The 25,833-nt window shown below is 44.7% G+C and overlaps 1 protein-coding gene across 1 annotated transcript in view; it reads left to right on the forward strand.

Annotated features, from left to right (window-relative positions):
- Positions 1 to 25,833, forward strand: part of THSD4 (thrombospondin type 1 domain containing 4) — a 1,544,828-nt gene that overhangs the window by 1,505,043 nt on the left and 13,952 nt on the right. The window contains 5 exon segments of the mRNA XM_029575745.1: positions 3,515 to 3,589; positions 3,591 to 3,692; positions 5,729 to 5,878; positions 5,880 to 5,909; positions 25,417 to 25,561. Coding sequence (XP_029431605.1) covers positions 3,515 to 3,589; positions 3,591 to 3,692; positions 5,729 to 5,878; positions 5,880 to 5,909; positions 25,417 to 25,561 — 502 coding nt within the window.

The following is a 25,833-nucleotide window of genomic DNA, read 5'->3' on the forward strand; positions in this document are numbered from 1 at the left end:
AAGCAAAAGTACGCTGGATTTTAGTAGATACGCGCGGAGCCGCGCGTATCCACTAAAATCCTGGATCGGCGCGCGCAAGGCTATCGATTTTGTATAGCCTGCGCGCGCCGAGCCGCGCTGCCTCCCCCCGTTCCCTCCAAGGCCGCTCCGAAATCGGAGCGGCCTTGGAGGGAACTTTCCTTTGCCCTCCCCTCACCTTCCCCTCCCTTCCCCTACCTAACCCACCCGCCCGGCCCTGTCTACACCCCCCCCTTACCTTTGTCGGGGGATTTACGCCTCCCGGAGGGAGACGTAAATCCCCGCGCGCCAGCGGGCCTGCTGCGCGCCGGGCCGCGACCTGGGGGCGGGTACGGAGGGCGCGGCCACGCCCCCGGGCCGTAGCCACGCCCCGTACCCGCCCCCAAAACGCTGCCGACACGCCCCCGGAACGCCGCGACGACCAGGCCCGCCCCCCGACACGCCCCCGACACGCCCCCCTCCGAGAACCCCGGGACTTACGCGAGTCCCGGGGCTCTGCGCGCGCCGGGAGGCCTATGTAAAATAGGCTTCCCGGCGCGCAGGGCCCTGCTCGCCTAAATCCGCCCGGTTTTGGGCGGATTTAGGCGAGCAGGGCTCTGAAAATCTACCCCTATGCGCATAGGTTATAAAATAGCACGTATTTTTGTGCGTGGTGAGATATGTGCATTTATGGGTACACGCGCAGCCCTTTTAAATTCTACCTTTATTTGTTTGAGTTTGCATATGCATAATGGGGCGGATTTTAAAAAGGCCTGCGTGCGCCGGCACGCCTATTTTGCATAGGCCGCTGGTGCGCGTAAAGCCCCGGGATGCGCGGAAGTCCCGGGGCTTTCGAAAAGGGGTGGGAGGAGGCGTGTCCGGGGGCGTTCCTGAAACGACGCGGCGGGCCTGGGGGTGTGGTGCCGGCCCCGGGGTGTGGTCGAGGCCTCTGGACCAGCCCCCAGGACCGGAACACGAGCGGGGCTGCCGGCCAGCGCGTGCAAAGTTACGCCTGCTTTCAGCAGGCGTAACTTTGCCGACAAAGGTAGGGGGGGTTTAAATAGGGCCGGGGGGGTGGGTTAGGTAGGGGAAGGGAGGGGAAGGTGGGCGAAGGAAAGTTCCCTCCGAGGCCGCTCCGAAATCGGAGCGCCCTCGGAGGGAACAGGCAGCGCGCGCTGGGCTCGGCGCGCGCAGGTTGCCCAAATGTGCACCCCCTTGTGCGCGCCGACCCCGGATTTTATAAGATACGTGCGGCTACGCGCGTATCTTATAAAATCCAGCATACTTTTGTTCGCACCTGGTGCGCGAACAAAAGTACGCGATCGTGCAAATATTTAAAATCTACCCCAATGTTTTGGGTTTTTTTTAATTTTTTATTTATGCTGATTTTAACAATCTTACATAGAAAAAAAATAAACAAATAATTACAGATTCTCCTTATTAATACATCAATAATAATCTCTTGAGAATATATCTCTAATCTGCAATAAAGAAATATGAAGAAGTAATGCTCCAGGATTGAGAGAGAAATCTGAGCGGTCTAAGGAAAACAGGATTGCCTTTTACAATTGAAAAGAAAAAACATTCCTAGATATACTATATTACTGCTTCGTTCCTATTGCTAATTTTCACGGGGGAAAAGAATCAAGAAATTTTCTTAGCTTCCAAACTTCACATCTACATGGATATTTTACAATCATTTTCCCACCTTTACTTTCCACTTCTGTTCTTAATTCTAAGAATTTTTTCCTCCTTAGTTGAGTTGTTCTGGAAAGATCTGGGTGAACCCAGATCTTTCCACCGTGGAAAAGTTCTGTTCTCTTCTTCATAAACAATCTGAATACAGCATCCCTATCGGTTTGCAAAACAAAACTAACATGTAATGTAGTTCTATTTTCAATTTTAGATTCTAACGTAATTTCTAATACCTCAGATAGATTTAATGATAATCCCTCATCTTTCTTTCCCTCAGCTGTGTTACTCTTAATATCAACATAGTATATTTTGGATATAGTAGGCATTGATTTCTCAGGCCATTTCAATATACATGATAGATATTCCTTGAACATATCCGAGGGTGAGACTCGATTGAGCTTAGGGAAGTTCAGTACTCTTAAGTTTAAATATTTTTGTTGATTCTCAATCATCTCTAGTCTCTTATTATGTAATATCTCCGTTTTTATAAACCTTTGATGACAGGTTTCAAGTGCATTCAATCTTAGTACCACTCCTTGTTTTTCTTTATCCATTTTTTCTAACGAGGATTCCAGATTTTTTTTTTGCAGATTAGCATCCGTAGTTTGCTGTGTTAATTTTATTATTGCAGTTTCAAGAGAGACAATAGCAGACCATAGGGAATCAAGTGTTATTTCGTTTGGTTTAGGTGGTAAAACTTTCAATTCTATTCCTGTTCCTGATTCTTCTTTCCCCTTATTAGCTAGGACTTCTCCACTACCTTCATTTATTAATGAAGAAATTTGAGATACTTCCAAAGAATTTAGTTGTGGTGGTGGAGGGGTACACGGAGCTCCGGGGCTCAAAGATGTTTCGGTCGGTAGATCCGGCACCCGCTCAGTGCCTTTATCTACAATGACCACCTTCTCCGGTTCTATTCTAGGAGTGGACGAAAAGAAAGCTGGTATCTGGGATTGATATGGCTCAGATAGGGAGGGTGTTGTTGCCTCTCTTATCTTTGCCTTTCTTTTTGTATGCAGCATTCTATTGAGGAACTATGCAAATGATACCAAAAATTACTTTTCTCCAAGTCTTCTCTAATTTAAAAACTCTAACCTGGGCGGGTTGGGAGCGGCGAGAAAATTAAAAGTGATTACTCACTTTACAAAGTGTCCAGTCAAGCCCAAATATTTCCTGGTAGCGACACGCGCCGGATGGCGACAAGCGTCGAGGGAGACTGGCTTTTAAAAGTGCCAGTCGCTAGTTGATGACGTCGACGTTGCTGTTCCGTGGGCGGCGCTCCAGGAACCAGGAAGCAAGTTTCCTTCACCTTTCTCCAGCGAAAGTAATCAGGCTCAACAGGCAAGTATTTTTAGGCAAAGAAATCTCTTTCCCCCCGCTCCTTCTTCAACAAGCATCGAGGGAGACTGGCTTTTAAAGTGCCAGTCGCTATTTGATGACGTCGACGTTGCTGTTCCGTGGGCGGCGCTCCAGGAACCAGGAAGCAAGTTTCCATCACCTTTCTCCAGCGAAAGTAATCAGGCTCAACAGGCAAGTATTTTTAGGCAAAGAAATCTCTTTTCCCCCGCTCCTTCTCCCTACCCCAATGTTTTTAATGGTTTTGTATTTTGAAGTTTTTTTTAATGAATGTGACTGTATTATATGTTTTTTATTATGTTTATGTGATTGTGTTAATCGCTTAGGATGACTGGCTGCTGTAGTGTGATATGCAGGTTACAAGAAATTTTGATTAAATAAATATATGGCTCAACTGCAATCTTAATAGTCAGAATAACAAGATTAATTCTAAGAATGGTAATGAAAGCTTAGGCTTCTGTTGCAGTGCTCAGCAGATTGCGGTGGTGAAGGAGTTCGCACACGTTCAGTGGTTTGTTTGACCAACCATATCAGCAGTTTGCCCTCTGGAAGGCTGTGGGGATAACAGACCTTCTGAAACCATGTCATGTGACAATGGGCCTTGCCAAGGCAAAGTAGAATGGTTTGCTGGGAGCTGGAGTCAGGTAAGTTCAGTGTTAGACAGTAGGGGAGTACACTAACAGGTTTTCATTTTGTTTTGGTTTTCATTTTAAGTTTTTGTTTTTTTATTTGTTTCATTTTATTTCATTTATTTAAAATTAAAAACAAAAAGAGAAACAAAACCAAAAGAAAAGAAAAATGGTGGGTCCAGACCCTGCCCCCAATACCACAGTTTTAAATAAAACCCTTCCTCTAACTCAGTGACAGCCCCCAAGGCTCCCCACACATCTTACTCCCATCTGCAGGTCTTCAATGGGCAGGCATGATGCCCAGTTACTCCTGCTTTGCCACTGCTGGTTTTCAAAATGGCCACCAGTCAACAACCCAAGACTCGGTTGTCCTTTTGTACAGCAAAAATTTACAGTGGTGCGGTCTTGGTCTGGGAGAGAGCCCAGGAAGTGTGTATGTATGTGTGTGTGTGGGAGGGCTTACCTGTGGAACCAACATTTATTATTTGATTTTTGTTTTGCATTGTTTTTTTAAATTTCATTTGTTGTTTTATTGTTTTCATTTTAAAAACATGAAACAAAAAAACCAAACTGAAATGAAAAAATGTCTGTGCACACCCCTGTTCTTCTTTGGCTGAAGTGGTGTGATCTCTGTATCACTGGGAAAAGTATTGTAAGCTGATGGTACTTAATTAGATCCCACAGCACATGACCTGTTCCTGCTCTTGTTTATAACCTTTGAAGACATACATTTTTTACAAAATTAATATGGCTGGGTTCCTCCCCCCCCACCTCTAAATATCATCTTGTAAGCATTTTAAGAAAGAAAAACCATCTAAAACTCAATAGCAAAATGCTAAGCTCTGCATTTAACATTACCTCATAAACATTTGACATGTATTTCATTAGTGTTGCAAAGTCAACCGAGCTGCAGTTAAATGAGGAGTGGAGTGGAGTATGGTTACAATATGGCTTTTTACTGGACTGGTTGTCAAAAATTGATTGACAGCTCTTTAGTGATTTTGCATAAGTACTATAAAATTCCATACTTTGATGTGATGTGAACTTCGACAATCAACCTCTTTAAGACATGAGATAAAGTTTTATCTTGTGTTAAAAAATGTTTAAGGTTTCTTTTTCTTAATATATGCAACTTTAAAATTATTCATTCAGCTTTTATTTGTTGAGTCCTGCTATGCATTGTTCAATTAAGTCCATATTTCTTGTGTTATGATCTGGCCTCCAAGATCTAGTAAAATAAAGAATTTTGCATGCAGATCTTTAAGGCTTTATTTATTTTTTCCACAAACTTTCTTACCATAACAGCTCTAGAAATACAGTATTAATTTATTAAATATCCATGGGCAGCAATTATATAGTTAGATAATTTTCCACTGGAAAATCTCCAAGTGTTTAAAATATCTTAGCTGAGAGAGAGTGAATTGTCTCCTTGCATAAGCCTCAGTCTTCCTTTATCTTTGAGCAAGATAAATTAATTCCTATGGTACAAAAAAGGTTTTAAACAGTTGTCAGGCAGAAATTCCTTTCTGTCTTTGTAGACACAACACAGAAATTATCATAATATGCCTGTAATTATGTGGTTACATGCAGCATGGACCAATTGTTCCAATGTGTATTTCTCAATTTATAAAAACAGATCATTTCAAAATAACGTATTAATAATTTATACTGAGACTCTAGGTTTGGTTATACCGTAACTGCAATTTTTCTTTCATATCTGTATTTTTTGTTTTCAGTTTTATTAGAAAATTCTGGAAAAGATCAATACATATTCAAATTCCTTATTATTCTGAGGTCTTTCCTGAAAACAAAAAATCCCTGTTATGAGCAATGGGAAAACTGACCCTAGATTTAATAGAAAGATTCCTTGCTTTACGTGGAGGTATCCTTTGTACAGGGCTGCTAGATATCCATGTTATTCAATCTTATATTCTAGGAATCCAACTTATAGTATTTACAGTAGGATTTATTAATAATGCAAAAGAAATAGAATACATCTGTTAGTATCCCTGTCTATGGCAATCGCTCACAATTTTTGTTCCCTCATACAGTGTTCAGTTGAATGCAACAGTGGGACCCAACAGAGAGAAGTGATTTGTATAAGAAAAAGCATGGGCAGTTTTACCTTGGTGAACCCCTACGAATGTTCATTCTTAGAAAGACCACCCAGTCAACAATCTTGCCACCTGAAACCCTGCGGTTGCAAAGTGGTTTCATACAGAATGGAGTGCAGTAAGTGACTGGTTTATGTATCCATTTTCAGTTTTTAGATGCAGTCTTTTATTAAATATTTCTTTGCCTTTACTGGGGCATTGCCATCCTGTTAAAGAATGATTCTATTTTTTCTTCTCTTACATAAAATGTGTGGTCAGAAGAAGGGCGAGTATCTGTCAATCTGGCTAAATAGTGCTGTCAAAGAGGCTATCGAAGCCAAAAAGGCCTCTTTTAAAAAAAATGGAAAGTAGGACCTAATGAGGAAAATAGGAAGGCATGTAAGCACTGCCAAATCAGATATAAGCTTTAAAAAAAAGCAGGCTAAGAGAATTTGGAGAGAGACTTGCCAAGGAGACAAAAGCTAATAATAAAAGCATTTCCAAATACATTCAAAACAAGTTTGCTCCCCCACCCCCCCTTGATCCAGACTATGACTTCCCCCTATGTTTGAGGTGGGGAGTACCACATGAGAAATTATATTTACTAATATGATTCATCTTCGGCTTCGTAGCCTGAGTGGCAGTTGAGACAGGGTCTCGGTCACCCTGATACCACAAGTCTGTGCCCTTCCCAAACATCTCACTTGTGGCACCAGAGACCAGATAAAATCATCACAACAAAATAAAACAGTAATTAACCCTTTTACTAGTATTGTGTTAAGTAGAAAATAAATCCAACCAGAACATTAAATGGGAAACAAACAGTAGTGAAGTGTAATATAAACTTGCATTTTTCTTATTTTAAATCAAGCAAAACTTACACTAGGTATGGCCTGTTAGCCAGGGCAACCAACATACTCATATGGATAGTAAAAAAAAAAAAAAGGAACCCTAATAGAGAAAGATGAGGGAGGGGGAAAGGCAGTGAAGTACACAGCTTTCAAAAATTGTCTTTACGCCAGAGTTCTCAAAAGGGGGGGGGGGGGAGGAACAGATCCACCCCAGTATCACCAGTTTGTAAAGGGTGCACCCTGTCCCAAACACAAAATTATGTGGGAAAAAAATAATCAGGAAAATGAAAAAGTCCCTTCTTGATGGTAGAGCTGGCTAGAATACAAACCAAACAAATGAGCACTGCAGTGTGTAGAAGGTTTCGCTCCCCTGGGGAGTTTCCCCAAATGGTACTAAACAGAAAGCGGGCCTGGTTTCAGTCTCTTACAGAAAGACCACAGTCCATTAGCTTCACTGTTCCAGCCCTGTCTCATGTGGCTGTGGCAAGGGTTTATGCTTGACTCCGGCTGAAAGCCTGAAGCAGTTAAGATGAGATACTGAATTTGTGACAAAAGGCAAGGAAATAAACCTTCTCCCCTCTGCTAAGATACTCTGTCCAAAGTTTATATTACTTAACTCAGTCTCTTAGCTCAGTAGTACTATCTATCCCCATGTGTCTATTATCATCATGCAAGCTCCTCAGTACACACCTCCAGAACTTCTGAGGCAATATTAGCTGTTTCTTTACTTTAGATGAAGGGTTTTGAATGATGCGATACAAGAAGTCATCAGTCATCTCTATGCAATCCCACTCTCTCAGCAAACAGGGGAACATCTGGATGCAGTGACACCACAGGTGTAGCGGGCTGCGGTAATTCTTAGCTTACTAGATAGCCCCAAGACCAGAGTCATATTTCTTAGCCTGTTGAAGATCAGCTTTCTGTAGCTATGGTAACCCTTCTCCCTTCAGACTGGCAACTCTGGTATAGGCAACTGGCAAGGCAGTGACAGATGCAACCAGTGAAGCTATTGCTTCTACCTCATCTGGGGATTGACATGAGGCTTTTACACCATCCTCTGAGGCACCTGTATCTATTGGTCTGAGCCTTCCTTACTGTAGACCGTTCGTGACAGAGCATCAGCATTAACATGGGCTTTACTGGGATGATATTTTAAATCAAAGTCATATGTGACTAAAGTGACCAGCCTTCAGTGCCCTGTTGCATTGAACTTAGCAGTGGTGAGAACATGGATTATTGTCTGTACACATGGCACCATATAGGTAATCCTGGAATTTGTCCATTATAGCCCATTTTAATGCTAAGAATGCAAGCTGATGCGTTGGGTACTTTTTCTCAGGTTCAGTCAGTTTCCTGCTAGCGAAAGCTACAGGTCACTTGCAATTGGAGTGCTCTTGATAATGTACTGTGCCCAACCCCTCCAGGCTAGCATCATTGTGCAGGATATACAGCAGATGGCTGTCAGCAATAGCAACACAGGTATGGGTAAAGAGGCTTTCTCTGAAAGCCTCTTTACGGTCCACCTGGCACTGAAAGGATCAGAGGGCTTGAAATACTTCCCTCCTGAGGCAGGGGCCTTGGTCTTATCTTTTCTTTCTGGGGGATAACCCCTTGTGATATCTATCAAGGGTTGTATTACATTTACATTTATTAAATTTATGAATCACCTAACACATCAGGCCTAGGTGATGAACAAGTGAACATACATAATCATAGCAGGAATTACATTTCACAATTTAAACAATAAATAGAGCACAACAGATATCTTTAAAAAAAACCAGTCAAAATAAAAGAATTAAAACTAACATTCTTAAATATAAAACAGAAATTAAATAATATAAAAAATGTAAAAAACATAAGGAATAAAACGGATCAATAAAATTAATTTTAAAAAATCTCTGTGCCTCTAAAAATAGGCTAATTTAGGGCCTCATTTTCCAATATCGCATTGGTATCGCATGCGATACCAAAAAGGGGTGTACCTTATGCTAATAAGCATGTGTATCGCGAATTGCACTATCAGCTATGTGAAAGGCTGTTATCGCAAGTTGCACTATTAGCCCAATTTGGGCTACATTGCCAGTATATCGCGGTGTCTCCTGATGCAGGCTCGGAGAGAGAGAGAGAGATATCATCTTGGAGTGAGTTTCCTCACTCCGTAGGTCATCAAATCAAGAGACCACTGTTCTGTTCGTACATCTCACGTTGAATGTCAAAGTGGCCCCTAACCCCCTACACTAATACTTAAACCTCACCTCGAGTTACTAGGTGGGCCTCCCATAGGGATACAAATACCTGTCTAGGGAGGAGACACTATAGCAAGTCTCTCTCTCTCTCTCTCTCTCTCTCTCTCTCTCTCTCTCTCTCTCTCTCTCATACTGAAACAGGCCTGTAACGCAAATGAAAGAGGTGTAGTTATTGGCCGCGTTAACAGTGCGGCTGTTTCATGGCACACGATAAATCCTCCCTACTTTACATTTGCTCTGCCCCCTGAATATGAAATTAAAAATTTGCATTCGCAAATTGCATTAACTGCTGTTAGCGCGGTTTGCGGAATTATCACATGTGGTAACTCCTTGGAAAATGAGGCCCTTAAAGAGAAAAGTCTTAATTTGTTTCCTGAAACTCTTTACTGCATGCACTCTCTAAGGAATTCCAAAGGATGGGTCCAGCAACAGAAAAAACACATTCACGGGTCATATGCAATCGTGCAACTTTTGGGGAAGGAATCTCAAGTAGCTCTTGTTGGGAAGAGCGCAGTTCTGAATAAATCTATAGTAACCACAAAATCCTAAAAAGGATCTCAGGGCCTTCAAATTGTTAGGCCTCGACCACGTAGACACCGCTGCAATCTTGTCAGGGTCAGTAACGATGCCCTTCTCTAACACAATATGCCCCACAAATTTCACCTGGGGCAGGGAGAACTGACACTTGATCCAGGGTCTTCATCAGCCTGGCCTCATGCTCTTATAATGTCTTTCCAGAGACAATGAGGACATCTAGGTACACCAGCACTTCCAGGAGATTCATGTCTCCCAAGGTTTTTTCCATAAGTCGCTGGAACATACTCGGAGCTTCTGTAACTCCTTAGGGCATCTGCTCAAACTGGTAGAAAGCCAAGGGACAGATGAAAGTGTTTTTTTCCTCAACACTTTTTTTCATGGGGGTATGGTAATACCCAAGTTTTAGATCTAACACAGAGAACCATTTGCTTCCTGACAGAAAATCTAATACATCATCTATCCTCGGCAGGGTGTACTGGTCTGGAATAGTTCTCTTGTTCAATGTACAGTAGTCTATGCACATCCAAACGGTCCCATTCTTCTTCCTAACCATCACTATGGGGGAGGCATAGGGGCTTTCCATGATGCTTTCGGACATCCTCAATGTCATCTGGGTTAGTCGCCATGACCTTTCATGGAAAAGATGGGGGTCATGCAGGGGTATGGGGTGCTCTACTCCTTTGGCCAACTCCACATCCCACTCATGGGTGGAAAACACATTGCCTTGCTTGGACAGTTGCTGAATTAATCATTCTTTCCTTTCGGGAGGGATCTGGGAGTCCTGGAAGTTAAACAGAGAGGATTCTATTAGTGGGGTGAGGGTCCCTCTGCAGGGAACCTCCTACTGCTGTGACCACAATGTTCACAGTGTAAGCTCAGGCTATCTTGAAGCCCTTATCCAACGTGATCTTTTTTGGATTCATTTCACACCCAGACCTGCAGCTGATCACCCTTCAAACTTTGGGCGGGTAGAACCCCTCGTTGAGCTAGCAGTCCTCCAGGCAGCCAAGTATTTGGGGAGACTTCCACCATTACAATTTACATCTATGCCTTTGGGGGAAGCTCCAGGTAACAGGTAACAAACAGAGTAGCCCCAGGAGGTAAATTAACAGGCTGGGGGATAGCACCCCAAACTGGAGCCAAATCCTTTTCAATCATTAGGGGGTTTGACAGAGATCCCTGGTGGTAGGCTGCTAGGTACAATGGGTGGATGGTTGGCATAGTCGGGCCCTACCAGCTCTTGACATCTCTTAGCCAGCCATTGGCGTTGGTTCCAGTGATGGAGTATTATCTCAACCTTTAGCCTTGGGACACACCAGTGCCAACACCATAACTGTTTCTGGGACCCCCATCACATTTTCCAGGAATTCTACATCCTTCACTACATACCCTTGATAAGGGTAGCTTGACTTACTCAATCCCCAAATGGTCAATCGCTCTATGGGTTGATTAGGTAAGTGTCTCAGATGAGCTTCATACCAGTAGTCAAAAATGATGGTAATTTGTGACCCACTGTCCAACAGTGCTTTCACAGGGTGACCCTCTACCATCACAGTCATATAGGCTTGGGCCCAACAAGCCCTTTTGGTAGATGGGAAACCTCTCAATGAGAGTATGCTAGAGCTGGTAGCATCACGGGGCTTCAGTTGCTCCATAAACTGGGCCTTTCTGAAGTTTCCTGGAGGAGATGAGAAACGGGTAAATTTCTGTACCAGCAATTGTAAATCTTCTGAGTTTCTGCAGACTTTATTCCTGTGGCCATCATGGCCTCACCAGTAACAGAACCCTTTCCTCAGTGGCTCTGGCTCATGAGATCGACTAGTTGTAGGATTCCCAAGGGTTCTCCCAGGGCTTCTTGAGAGTGGTGTTGGCAGCACAGTTTTTGTAGGTCCCAAAGCAGGCCCCAAGGCCACATTCAAAGCTGATATCTCCTGCCACAAGACAGCAAGTAATTGGGACCATTCTTCACCCCGGTCAGCACTGGTAGTAGGGGCAATCAGATGAAACCCTTGTGGTTGAGAAGGATCAGGGATATAATGTTCTTTCAATGAGGTGTCCTCTTCTTGCAATTTATTAACAGATTCTGTTAGGTAGGATACCTCAGCAAGTTTAAAAGAGGTCTTGGCCAGCCATTTTCAGGATAGTTGGCTCTCCAACAATGCTTGGCTGGCTGCCTCTTGTTCCTCTTCATCAATAATCTCTTTTAGCAACTGCAGGAAGCTGGGGGGCTTTCCTTTCCTTTCCCATAGCTACAAATGTATCAATAACCAGTCAGACTGGGGCACACCCCACACTAACTTCTCCAACAAGGTCATATCTTTCTCAGTGGGTACTATCCCCCCTTCTCTGACCACTCTCCGCAATAGAGCCTCCAGTTGTCTCAAGTAGTTAGAGTGCCTTTCCCCATCTGTTGACTGGTCTGTCTGAAATGGAAACTCAGGTCTGACCCACTTTCAGTAGTGCCAAATGTGCTCTCCAGGGCTTCCTTGCACTTCTCGGCTGTGGCCAGTGGATTCTCAGCTTTCACTGCTCCATAAACTTCCAGAGAAGTGCCCCAAAGACAATCTCCTAGTTGCCATCTTCTCTAAAGCAGATCATTCCCACTCATGGACCATGTGGATGGCTTGCTCAATCCAATTTTCATAATCATCTTCCCCTCTCGGTTATGATTCAGAGGAATTTAATCAAGTCAGTGTCAGTCTGGAAGAGGTGCTTGAGCAAACTGATAAACTAAATAGCAGCAATCATGGGACCTACTGGTATTCACCCAAGAGTTCTAAAGAACCTCAAATATGAAATTGTGGAACTGTGACTGGCAATCTATAACCTATCATTCAAATCTGCCTTAATTTCTGAGGACTGAAGGGTAGCAAATGTAATGCCAGATAGCAAGAAGGGCTCCAGGGGTGACCCAAATAAGTACAGACTGGTTAGCCTGATGTTGAGACTGGGTATAATGGTAGAAGCTATAGTTAAGAAAAAAATTACTGGCCATATAGATAAACATAGCTTATAGAGAATAACCTGATTAAACTTAGCAAAGATTAAAAAGTTATGTGGCAGGAGATGGTCTTACTGGGGCGGATTTTAAGAGCCCTGCGCGCCGGTGTGCCTATGTTCAATAGGCCTACCGGCGCGTGCAGACCCCGGGACTCGCGTAAGTCCCGGGGTTTGGCGAGGGGGGCGTGTCGGTGGCGTGTCGGGGGCGGGCCCGGTCGGCACGGCGTTTTGGGGGCGTGTCGGCAGCGGTTTGGGGGCGGGCCGGGGGGCGTGGTTACGGCCCGGGGCGGTCTGGGGGCGTGGCCGCGCCCTCCATACCCGCCCCCAGGTCACGTCCCGGCGTGCTAGCGGCCCGCTGGCGTAAATCCCCCCGCTGGCACGCGGGGATTTACGTCTCCCTCCGGGAGGCGTAAATCCCCCGACAAAGGTAAGGGGGGGTTTAGACAGGGCCGGGCGGGTGGGTTAGGTAGGGGAAGGGAAGGTGAGGGGAGGGCAAAAGAAAGTTCCCGCCGAGGCCGCTCCGATTTCAGAGCGGCCTCGGAGGGAACGGGGGTAGGCTGCGCGGCTCGGCGCTCGCCGGCTATACAGAATCGATAGCCTTGCGCGCGCCGATCCAGGATTTTAGCGGATACGCGCGGCTACGCGCGTATCTACTAAAATCCCACGTACTTTTGCTTGCGCCTGATGCGCCAGGAAAAGTACGCCAATTCGCGCTGTTTGTAAATCTACCCCACTGTGTATTGGTAATTGATTTAAAGATAGAAAGTAAAGAGTAGGTCTAGATGGTCAATTTTTCCAATGAAGAAAGGTAATAGTGGTGTTCCCCAGAGATGAAATCATGTGGTAGAATGTGTAAATAGGGAATGGGTATTTGCCCTTTCAAATAATGCTAAAAGGAGGGGACACCCCATGAAACTAACTACCAGCAGATTCAAAACAAATACAATCACATGCAGTGGTAATCACAATCTCTGCAAGTACTCATAGAAAGAAACACAAATCCTGTCATCTCTCTATACGAGTACAGACAGCTATAGTTATGCATCACAGAGACAGGAGAACAACTTTTATAGGTGCGACTTGCTCAAGTGACCTCCAGAAATCAGAAACCCTACCTAATACCTAGCACCTCCAATAACAGCTGATCAAGACCCATCCAGCCCCACCAAGCTCCTCATCAAGACCTGGTTCTCTCAGTTCCCTCCCTGCATGAACCCCCTCAAGACTGAGTGGATCCTAATCCCCCTTCCAACCATCTAGATTGCTTCCTTACTAATCCAGAATGTTCCTAATTTCACCAGCAGGAAGTATTGAGAGGCCTCCTGCCAGAACGTCAGCACAGCCAGCTTACAATGCTTCACCATAGGTCTTGATCAGGAGTTCGGTGGGGGGGGGGGGGGGGGTGAAAAACTGGTTCTTAATTGGGGGGAGGTGTTGAGTCTGTATGTTTTAGAGGATAACTCAAATGCAGGGCCACTTAAATGTTAGCATGCTTGCTTGCATTCAGGAGCAGGTGTTAAGATAGTGGCCCAGAGGCCCTCTTGCTAATTTGTATAGACTTAATACATAGGGTAATAATGATTATCGGTTTTTGCATACACATGCACACTATTTGTAGTGTGTTTAATAATGGGTTGCTGTTATATTTAGTGCATACACAGGGGGGAGAGTGCTTTGCATTCAATTTGAGCGCATGTTAAATTGCCAATGTTAATACCTAATAGCCTTAACTCAGACTGTGAAAAATTAGAAAGTTAACTACAGCATAGGTCACCTATGTTCAGATCCCCTCCTTACAAGGCAGATTCTACTACGCCCAAAGGCAGATATTCTGCCAGGCAGAACTCCCCCTCCCCAGACAAACCAACATCCCCCTCCTCCAAAAGACCCCCAATGGCCTCTGGATCCCATGACCTCCCCCCCAACCCCTAGATACTAGATCCAAAGGCATCCAAACCTTTGGAGGCAGGAGGGAGCTGCCAGTTCAGGTACAGAATTTAAAATGACACCTGTGATATTCTGTAATTAAGCATGTGGTATTTGAGGCAGAGTGTTGCAGGCACCATTTTGAATTCAGCACCTGGACCAACAGGAAAGGACACCACCTCACCTCCTGCCTACCCTTAAGATCCATAGGGGTAGATTTTTTAAAAATGCGCGTTTGCGTACTTTTGTTGGCGCACCAGTCGCAAACAAAAGTACGCTGGATTTTAGTAGATACGCGCGTATCTTCTAAGATCCAGGATTGGCGTGTGCAAGGCTGCCGATTTTGGGCAGCCGGTGTGCGCCGAGCCGCGCAGCCTGCCTCCGTTCCCTCCGAGGCCGCTCCGAAATCGGAGCGGCCTCGGAGGGAACTCTCTTTCGCCCTCCCCTCACCTTCCCCTCCCTTCCTCTACCTAACCCACCCCCCGGCCCTATCTAAACCCCCCCCTACCTTTGTTCACGGATTTATGCCTCCCGGAGGGAGACGTAAATCCATGCGTGCCAGCGGGCTGCTGGCGCGCCGAGACACGACCCGGGGGTGGTTCCGGAGGGCGCGGCCACGCCCCTGGACCGCCCCAGGCCAAAACCACGCCCCCGGGCCCGCCCCCGAAATGCCGCGTCCCGCCCCCAAAACGGCGCATCGATCGGCCCCGCCCCCGACACGCCCCCGACAAAAAACCCCGGGACTTACGCGAGTCCAGGGGCTCTGCGCGCGCGGGCAGGCCTATGGAAAATAGGCGCGCCGGCGCAAGGCCCTGCTCGCGTAAATCCGGGCGGATTTACGTGAGCAGGGCTTTTAAAATCCGCCCCATAGTGCAGACCACTAAAGAGCTACACATATCTGTGCAAACTTGTGAGCAATATATTGCCAACTTTGGACAATTTACAGTCAGCTCTTTGCAAAGCAGAGGAATTCCCTGTAGCCCCCTGTGGGTACCCATGATTGCCCACAAATTGTTTCTAAGAATCTGTAGCATTTTAACTGGCTGTATACCGTGAAAAAAAAGCTCATGCTTCCAGGCATATAAAGTAGTAGAGATGTGAATCGTGTGATCGATCGTCTTAACGATCGATTTCGGCTGGGAGGGGGAGGGGAATTGGATCGTCGCAGTTTGGGTTTTTTTAAATATCGTGTAAATCGTTTTGTTAAATCGTGTGTAAATCGAAACCGGCACACTAAAACATCCCTAAAACCCACCCCGACCCTTTAAAATAAATCCCCCACCCTCCCGAACCCCCCCAAAATGCCCTTAAATTACCTGGAGTCAGTAGGGGGGAGGGCAGGAAAACCGGCACACTTAAAACAACCCTAAAACCAGCCCGACCCTTTAAAATAAATCCCCCACCCTCCCGCAACCCCCCCCAAAATGCCCTAAATTACCTGGGGTCCAAAGGAAGGGTCCCGGTGTGATCTTTACTCTCGGTCCTCCGTGCGTTGTAGAAATGGCGCCGGCCGCTACCTTTGATCTGTCATATGACAGGTCAAAGGTAGCGCTGGCGCCATTTTGGTTTTTTGTCCCCCGACGTCAGGAGCGTAGGAGATCACTCCCCGGACCCCCGCTGGACCCCCAGGGACTTTTGGCCAGCTTGGGGGGCCTCCTGACCCCCACAAGACTTGCCAAAAGTCCAGCGGGGGTCCGGGAGCGATCGGAAAAACGATTCGCGGTAGGAGATCGCTCCCGTACCCCCGCTGGACTTTTGGCAAGTCTTGTGGGGGTCAGGAGGCCCCCCCAAGCTGGCCAAAAGTCCCTGGGGGTCCAGCGGGGGTCCGGGAGCGATCTCCTATGGTCCTGACGTCGGGGGAAAAAAAAACAAAATGGCGCCGGCGCTACCTTTGACCTGTCATATGACAGGTCAAAGGTAGCGCCGGCGCCATTTCTACAACGCACGGAGGACCGAGAGTAAAAGATCACACCGGGACCCTTCCTCTGGACCCCAGGTAATTTAAGGCATTTTGGGGGGGTTCAGGAGGGTGGGGGATTTATTTTAAAGGGTCGGGGTGGGTTTTAGGGTTGTTTTAGTGTGCTGGTTTTCCCGCCCGCCCCCTTCCCCGCCCCCTTCCCATCCCCTTCCCCCGATTTATGATTTTTAACGATAAATCGGGGGAGGGGGAATCGGTTAGTGTATCGCGGCCTCTAACGATTTTTGACGATTTTAAAATATATCGACGATATTCTTAAATCGTCAAAAAACGATTCACCATCCCTATAAAGTAGTGATTGACGTGAACTCTAAACACTTCTCGCCTGATTTATCAAATATTTTGCTCCTCTAACACAAAAATATCAGCGTCCTATATATCAGTGACTATTATATTCTATTAACATTTATCATAAAAATCTAGTGTCATAGGACCAGTTTCACAGAAAATCAGTTGTCTCCACTTTTCCCATTGGCTCCAAACAAAGATTTTACTGGCTCGCTTCAGCGGGGTTGTCCAGCAGCATGGTGATCAATCTCAGTTGAAAGGATCTTTGGGGCTTGCTCAGCTCATTACTTCATGATAGTTATCTTTTTCAGTGTTGTTGTAAAGCACCAAGCAGTGCTTTCTTCTCCTTCCACACAGCAGGAAACCACAATTATTCCTGCTGATTATTGCTGGCAGAGGATTCTGCAGTACTGTGCAGAAGATTAATCGGCTTTCAGGCACAACCTATTGCACTTGACGGCCAAAGTTGCTATTAATTATCTTTTCTTAAGATGAAGCCAAGCTTAAAATATTCAAATTAATTCCAGATGAAAGTTCGTCATTTATATAGACTACATACAGTCATTAAGGGAGCAATTTTCAAATGGATTTGAACAGGTAAATGGCTGTTTCCCATGGAAAAAGCCTCTTTCAAAATGTCCCCTCCCCTTATGTGGGTAAAAGTTCTCAAACGGTCCCATGGCAAAAAGAGATGGGGATGGGTTTGGAGGTGGAGATTCTAAGATACAAATGGAGATTTCAAGTTGAAACCTCTAGAAGTTCTGTATCCCATGTACTTTCATCTATAAAGCACATGGGGTAAAGAATTCCCACAGAACTTGCTGGATGCCAGATTTTCAAAAAGAAAAGGATTCATTTAATTTTATTGGATTTATAAACTACTTTTACAATTAGCCCAAAGCAATGTACTACATTCTCTTACTACAATAAATATAAACCCATACATACCTAAAAACATCCATAGTTTAAAACCTGCATAAAATAATCAGTAAAGAAAGCCGGTCACAGAGTTGGGTTTTTTTTTTATTGCCCTCCCCAAGTCATCAGTGTTTGTAATTAGTAATGTCGGCAACAAGGTCAATTTGTAGATAAGAACATAAGAAATTGCCATGCTGGGTTAGTTCAAGGGTCCATCAAACCCAGCATCCTGTTACCAGACGCCAAACCAGGCCACAAGAACCTGGCAAGCATCTTAACACATGCAATTTGTGATCTAAGCACATTAACACATGCAATTTGTAGATACGTTAGAATTACTGCCATTTGCCCATCAGTATCTCAAAAAAGATATAGTTGCACTATAGGTACAGAAAAGAGTGACCAAAATGATAAAGGGGATGGAATGGCTCCCTTATGAGGAAAGGCTAAAGAGAATTAGAGCTGTTCAGCCTGGAGAAGAGACAGCTGAGGGGGGGATATGATAGAGGTCTACACAATCCTGAAAGGGCTCATTGGGTAAATGTGAATTGGTTATTTACTCTTTCGGATAATAGAAGGATTGGGGGCACTCATGAAGTTAGCAAGTGGCTCATTTAAAACTTTGGAGAAAATTCTTTTTCACTCAACACATAATTAAGCTCTGGAATTCATTGCCAGAGGCTGTGGTTACAGCAGTTAGTGTAGATGGGTTTAAAAAAAGGTTTGGATACGTTCCTAGAGCAGAAGTTCATAAACTGCTATTAATCAAAAAGGATTAGTAACTTGGGATCTGTTCATAGAGGGGTTGATTTTAAAAGCAGCATGCATGCATGCGTCCATATGCATGCGGTTACCGGCGCTCGCACATGACTGCGCCAATTTTATAACATGCACGCACCGGCGTGTGCATGTCATAAAATCCAATGGCCATGCACCCATCCGTGCCATATTTTAAAATTCACACGTGCATGTGTGGGCGGCCTGCGATTCGCTTACGCGGGGGGGGGGGAATGTTCCAATTATGCGCGGTGATGCATTTGGCATTTTTCCCAGTTCCCTCCCTCAAACAGAAATAGCAAAAGTCACTTATCGTTTCTTTCCGCATATGGCACTGATGCTCGGCCGTGCACTTATTGGTAAACATCGGCCGTGCATCAGTGCCATATCGGAAAGAAACGATAAGTGTCTTTTGCTATTTCTGTTTGAAAAAATAATTAACATCATTTAAATAGGAGAGGTGGCATTAAGGGTAGTAAAGTGGAGAGCCCAGTGATTATATTTTAGAGCGGGTATATGGTCACTTTGGTAACATATGAAGATATTAGTTTACCATAATAAGTGAACGCTTTATTGATAAAGCTCTTTATACATAAAAAAAGAGTGATACCCTTGGCTCACTTATGAGGGTTTCTCCACTTTCTAAATAATTATATGTTTCCTAATGTGTGGTTCTCCATTGTTTGATGTTTGTTAATACCACATGGTAATCAGTTTTTCATACGCTTCCCTAGATGGCATCGAATGGTGCTGTCCTGGCCTGCCCCCGCCCCTCCCCACCTAGACCCCGGCCTCCCTGCCTACCTCTGTGGAGAGGCCTGGCACTTCAGTGCGTACCAGGGTTTAAGAGTGTGGCCGGGCCCATTGTAAAATGCCTGCAGTGTGTGCCAGGCCCAGCCTCGTGCGTAAAACCCTGAAATTTACACAAGTAGCCCATTAAAAATGTACTTGTTAATGTTTAGGTACTTGCCTGGTACTTGTGACTTGGATTGGCCACTGTTGACACAGGATACTGGGCTTGATGGCCCCTTGGTCTGACGCCCCTTGGTCTGTCTTATGTTCTTATGTAACACTTATGCACATAATGACATCCAGATGAATGTGTCAGTGACAGCATTTTGATGTTGTCATTGCTGCTGGCTCCCATCTGTCGGTAAAGATTAAGAAGGCCTTTGCAGGGTAAGTTGGGCTGGAGTATTAGGATATAGAAGACACTTTGTTAATTTTGCGGGGGGGGGGGGGGGGGGGGCTGGGGGGGCAGTATTTAGGAATGAGTTCAGAGGAGCCCAGAAGCCATTCTTATTCCTTTGGGGGCTGGGGGAGAGAGGGAAAGACTCAGAGGTCAGTTGCTGTTTCAGGTGCTTGGGCAGGATTTTTTTTTTTTTTTTAAATTTAGAAAGTATTTAGGGGGTGTGGGGTTTGCATGGCCTGGAAGGATATGTATGAAATTGGGGAGGGGAGAGAGGGGGGAATCAGGTTTCAGATCTGCCCTACATCTTTTTTTCTGAAACCAGTTGCTACTTAACCGGCTGTCTCTGAAGATATCCTGTTAAGTAGCGAGTATCCAGCCACGGCGAGGCTGGATAACTTTGGACTGCTGTGAAGTCTGTCTAAAGACCAGTTATCTTATTTACGTTCTTGTCCCACTGCATGGGGTAATTTTCAGCTGACAGTGGGTTTTATGCCTGATCGAATCACTATTGTCCCCTAATATCTTGTTCCAGTGGATTATTTTAAAATCTGCCGACAGCTGTGTTAAGCTAGCTTTGACATGCCTGAGCAATCCGGGACACGGCTTGCTCAGTTTGCTTATGAGAGTATAGTATCACTCAAACATTTTGGGAGTAGAACTTCTAGAGTCTCACTCTCCTACCTACTGGTATTATTTGTATTTATAGATCTCGCGAGAAGAGAGCGAGCGAAGAAGCTACTAAAAGACCCTCATTTCTTACGTTACTCGGATGAAATTGGCCCCTCTTCAATGAATACCCTCTATTTAAAACTCACTTGATTTAATTCTTCTCAATCATGGCCGACCTTGTTTTAACCTCAAAGCCTCTTACTTAATTTGTCTATTTGTATTGTCTCTCGGTCTGGACCTAAACATCCATGGAGCAGAGACTGTCCTCTACGTGACTCTGTAAAGCATTGCATAAACCTGGTATTGCTACACAAATAACATAATAATAATGAATGAGATAATATCTCTAGAGACTCCTACAAAGCTTATTTACAATGGATTTAGTGGTGACATTGAAAAAATGCACATCAGACTCTTTCCTGGGCACTTAAAGAAATCTTTGCTGTTTCATTTGAGCTTGGATCTTTCATTTTAAACGTAGCGCACATACAAATAGACAATTGCAGGCTACGAACCTCAATATATTTAAATTACAGTTTCTTTTAGTTTCTAGCTAGATATATTTTATAGAGATGTGAATCGTGTCCTCGATGTCTTACGATCGATTTCGGCTGGGAGGGGGAGGGAATCGTATTGTTGCCGTTTGTGTGTGTAAAGTATCGTCATAATCGTTAAATCGTGAGCCGGCACACTAAAACCCCTAAAACCCACCCCCGACCCTTTAAATTAAATCCCCCCCTCCCGAAACCCCCCCCCCAAATGCCTTAAATTACCTGGTGGTCCAAGCGGCACACTAAAACCCCTAACAACCCACCCCCGACCCTTTAAATTAAATCCCCCACCTCCCGAACCCCCCCCCAAATGCATTAAATTACCTGGGAGTCCTCCGTAGCGGCGGTCCGTGGCTAAATCGGGGGAGGGGGAGAGCAACGAAAACTGGCACACTAGATCATGAGGTCTTCAGCCGGCGCCATTTTTCAAAATGGCCGCCGCAAATGGCGGCGGCCATAGACGAAAACGATTCGAAGCAAGAGGTCGTTCCGGACCCCCGCTGGACTTTTGGCAAGTCTTGTGGGGGTCAGGAGGGCCCCCCCAAGCTGGCCAAAAGTTCCTGGGGGTCCAGCGGGGGTCAAGGAGCGATTTCCTGCCGCGAATCGTTTTCCGTATGGAAAATGGCGCCGGCAGGAGATCGACTGCAGGAGGTCGTTCAGCGAGGTCCGGAACCCTCGCGAGATTTCCGGACCTCGCTGAACGACCCTCCTGCAGTCGATCTCCTGCCGGCGCCATTTTCCGTACGGAAAACGATTCGCGGCAGGAAATCGCTCCTTGACCCCCGCTGGACCCCCAGGAACTTTTGGCCAGCTTGGGGGGGCCTTCTGACCCCCACAAGACTTGCCAAAAGTCCAGCAGGGGTCCGGAACGACCTCTTGCGTCGAATCGTTTTCGTCTATGGCCGCTGCCATTTTGCGGCGGCCATTTTGAAAACATGGCGCCGGCTGAAGACCTCACGATCTAGTGTGCCGGTTTTCGTGCTCTCCCCCTTCCCCCGATTTAGCCACAGACCGCCTCTACGGAGGACTCCCAGGTAATTTAATGCATTTGGGGGGGGGGGGTGGGGGGGGTGGGGATTTAATATTTAAAGGGGTCGGGGGTGGGTTTTAGGAGGTTTTAGTGTGCAGGTTTTCCTGCCCTCCCCCTTCCCCGATTTACGATTTTTGACGATAAATCGGGGGAATTGGTATTGTATCGTGGCCCCTCAACGATTTTTGACGATTTAAAATATATCGGACGATATTTTAAATCGTCAAAAAACGATTCACATCCCTAATATTTTAAGCAACAGGGTTAACATAAACCAGTACACGGGTTCTATTCACCACAGAGATTCAAAATATATGCAAGCTCCCAGGGGCCACAGAGGAGGAAGAGTTTAAATCTCTTAGTAACAAGTACAGGATTACAGAATGAGGGTTCTTCAGAAATTGTGCACGTTAAAAAGCCTACCTCATCTTAAAATTGTGGCCAAAGCACCCGCTGTTACTCCTGTAGGTGATAAAGGCTACTGAACATGAGACCCAGCAGGACCGAAGATTGCCGCATGAGAGCACTGGTAGAGCCCATTCCACTGAAGCTGAAGATTGCTGCCTGAGAAGATTGGCAAAAGAAAGCCCTAGTGGAGCCCACCCCATCTGGACCCAAGATTGCTGCATTATAGTCTTGATGGAGCCCATCCACTGAGGCTGAAGACTGATGAATGAGAACCCTGAGTTTGGAAAGGGACAGTGAAGGGTAAAGAAACAGTGCTTAGCTGGGTCTAGTGGAGACAGAGAGCAGTGTTTCATAGGGATATGCATTCATTTTTGACAAATGCTTAAACCATTTTCATTTCATTCCAAATGAAACAAACTAAAAATAGGCTCTCAGGATATTTTCAGTTTTACTACAAAAAGAAAAAACACGACTCTCCCTGAGAACTCCTCTAATTCCCCCTCATGCCTGGAAAAGAGAAACCTGGGGCCTGTGGCTACCCAACTGAGCTTCCCTGGGCCCAGCTGGGACCTCATGGAACCTTCTGACTATGGAGTACTCCCGGGAGTACTCCTATGGTACTGGGCCTACCTAGGCCCCCTTTGACCCCACTCCTCACCCTTTAACATTTTCTGGGGGTGGAAGATCTCTCCAATCCCACTTATCCCATCCATAACCCTCTGATCAGTCAGAATGTCAAGAGCAATGTCCAATGCAACATCCTGTAGGCCTTTGGTGCCATTTTTAAAGCAATAACATAGAAAAAGTGACAATGTCAACAATTTTTACTGTAACTGAAAATCTGATAATCTCTCAAAATAACTCATTGTAAAATATTGAGAGAAGTTGTCAGCAAGCAGGTAAACTTGTGTGGTCATAAATGACTACTGATCCTCTCTATCATTCATTCATAAAAGTCATGTATGTTTTTGATCATATAAATCCCCTTAAAAATCAAATATCAAAATTCCAACATTAGCTAATGTTTCAATAACCAAATATCATCAGGGAAACAAACTATAATGGCACTTACCTGAATAAGTGGTGCTTTCTCTAGGATAAGCATTTCTCACGGCATAATGAAGGGAGTCCATAATGAAAAATACCATCTTTAAATAAATTGAACGTGATGACCTCATCAACGTGCAGATGTAATACCTCATAGAAAACTGCAAAAAAGAGAAATGGTAAACATCACCATCAAAAATAGGACAGTATAAGGCACATACAAGCAAAATGGAGAATCATAAAAGCACATTAGATCCTGTTCCAAATTTAACTCTGACAGTGTAACAGTATCAAGTGATGAATCAAAATAGAATCAAAATCTCCTCCACATCAAGTCCATCTATATAACATCAATGATACAATAACGCAGAATCCTCAAAGGGATGTGAGATTTCAATGAGTGACAAGGGCAGCAGATAGCTGAGAACTTATTATGCAGCTACAGTGTTCCATTATTCTAATGTACAATTTCCGTATGGTCTTCCCCATGTAGAACAAATTGCACGAACATTAAATAATTTTGGGAAGAGAATGTACAATTAGTATCGTACCATAACCTAACACAACAGTTTTATTTAAGGAAAAAACATGAATATAATCTGTATACATGGACACATTGCAAACAGAACAGTTAGCATGGGGTTATTGTTGACCTCACCCATCTAGAAATCATATGGCCATTTTTAAAGTGCCAAGGTAGGAGCAGGAGTGAGTGGGCTTGGCAACTCCCCATACAATTTGTCAAGATGGGGTAAGTAGTGGCTAGAGAGGTCCCCAGCCTCCCAACATTTTAAAAGGCAAGAGTGGGTGTCAAAGGGGCTTGAGTAGGCCTTGGCCCCAGCCCCGGCCCTGGCCCCAGGCTAGATGTCTATGTTCAGGAGTGGGGAAAGGGGAGGCCCAGCCGGGTACAACTAGTCCCTGGGCTTTTTGCCAGTGGGAAGAGAGGGGTAATTTTTTGTTATTTTGGGTGTTTTAATGTTTTTTCAGTTTGGAACAAAAAACTTAACAAAACAATAAACAAACTGAAAAAATGAAAAACCAACCCCCACAAAACCAAAAAATGAACCGAAACAAAAATTTTCAAGTTGCACATCCCTAGTGTCCCATTGAGCATGAGTGGAAAAGAGGCATCAGAATCCTGCTAGGCCCAGGAAAAGGAAGAGATATTGGGCAAGGGTTTTATATAAAGTGATTCTGAATATAATACAATTGCTTTCTATTTGGGATCATCTTATAGTCATACCAATATGGTACTTCAGAGGACTCACAACATGTCATATTTCAGTTCCAAGTAGACATAAACAAATGCAGTTCATGGTACTCACAAATGGGTGCAATCCAAGGTAAGAATATCCAAGTACTTCCAGTACTCACAAACAACTCCATGTATCCAGTAATTCACTTCAGGGTCGAGAGACAAGCATCGCAGATCATTGTATCTTGGTTCTGAAACACATCAAACCTCAAGTTACTGGGGACAACTTCTTTCTTTCCAGCAATCCATTTTCTAATATTAGTACTAATCCCGTTTCCCAGAGGTGGAATCTCCAATTTTGTTGTCAGACTTGGTGCAAGTTTTGGATCAGGTACTTCCCTTGGTGTCTCGGAGGGCAAAGTACCAGCCAGTGAGATTTCTGGTTCAGGATCCACCAGCAGCAATATACAAAAATATACAAGATGGACAAAATAGTATCTGATCAAACAATCTGTAAAAAGTACAAAAAAAATATAACCACCAGATTTTCAGCTCCTAAAAGGACAAAATCCACTAAATCTACCTGTTATAACATAAAAAGAAACAGATAAGAAAACCAGTACTCCAAAAAGTAATATAATGAAAGTGTATTAATTACTTCCAGATTATGCCAATTTACCAAAATTCCACATTTCAGTGCAACATTGTCTTTAAAAATGAAAGCTTGATGTTTTCATAAGATCGCACAGTGTATAAGTAATTAATAAATTCTCATTGTTCTACTTTTTGGCATGCTGGTTTCCTTTATGTTCTTAGTAATATGTACTACCAGCCCCATCAATAAGAATATCAAGACAGTTATATCACCATCTTTTACAAAGATTGAATCACAGGTAGTGAAGAAAAGCAGGCTTGCTGTATAGATGAATTAGCCTCTGGCCCTAGCCCATGTATTCTGTTGAAATTAATTTTAGTAGCTTGCTGGTAGTATATGTGTCTTCATGGGTTGCATTTTATGTGTTACATTATACAGTGCTCCAAGACTTGTGAAGGTGGATTTCGAGTTCGTGAAGTACGATGTCTGTCAGATGATGTCACACCTAGTGATAAGTGTGAGTCACAGTATAAACCAGAAGATACAGAATCGTGCAACCCTCAGGACTGCATACCAGAGATAGGTATGATAAAATTATTATTTTAACTATGTATCAGTCAGCCAGGAATATTGTGCATCAGTTATAATTTCTTGTCTTGTCAAAAATCTGTCTTTACTTAAAAACTATGGGGTAGATTTTCAAAGGGTTACGCACGTAACTTATGCGTGTAACCCTGAAAACCTGCCCCTGCGTGCGCCAAGCCCCGGGACGCGCGTATGTCCCGGGGCTTTGAAACAGGGGCGGGAAGGGGGTGGAGTCGTGGGTGTGGTGCCGATCTAGGGGCGGTCTGGGGG

The sequence above is a fragment of the Rhinatrema bivittatum genome, chromosome 13 (genome assembly GCF_901001135.1).
Source record: "Rhinatrema bivittatum chromosome 13, aRhiBiv1.1, whole genome shotgun sequence".
Lineage (NCBI taxonomy): Eukaryota > Metazoa > Chordata > Amphibia > Gymnophiona > Rhinatrematidae > Rhinatrema > Rhinatrema bivittatum.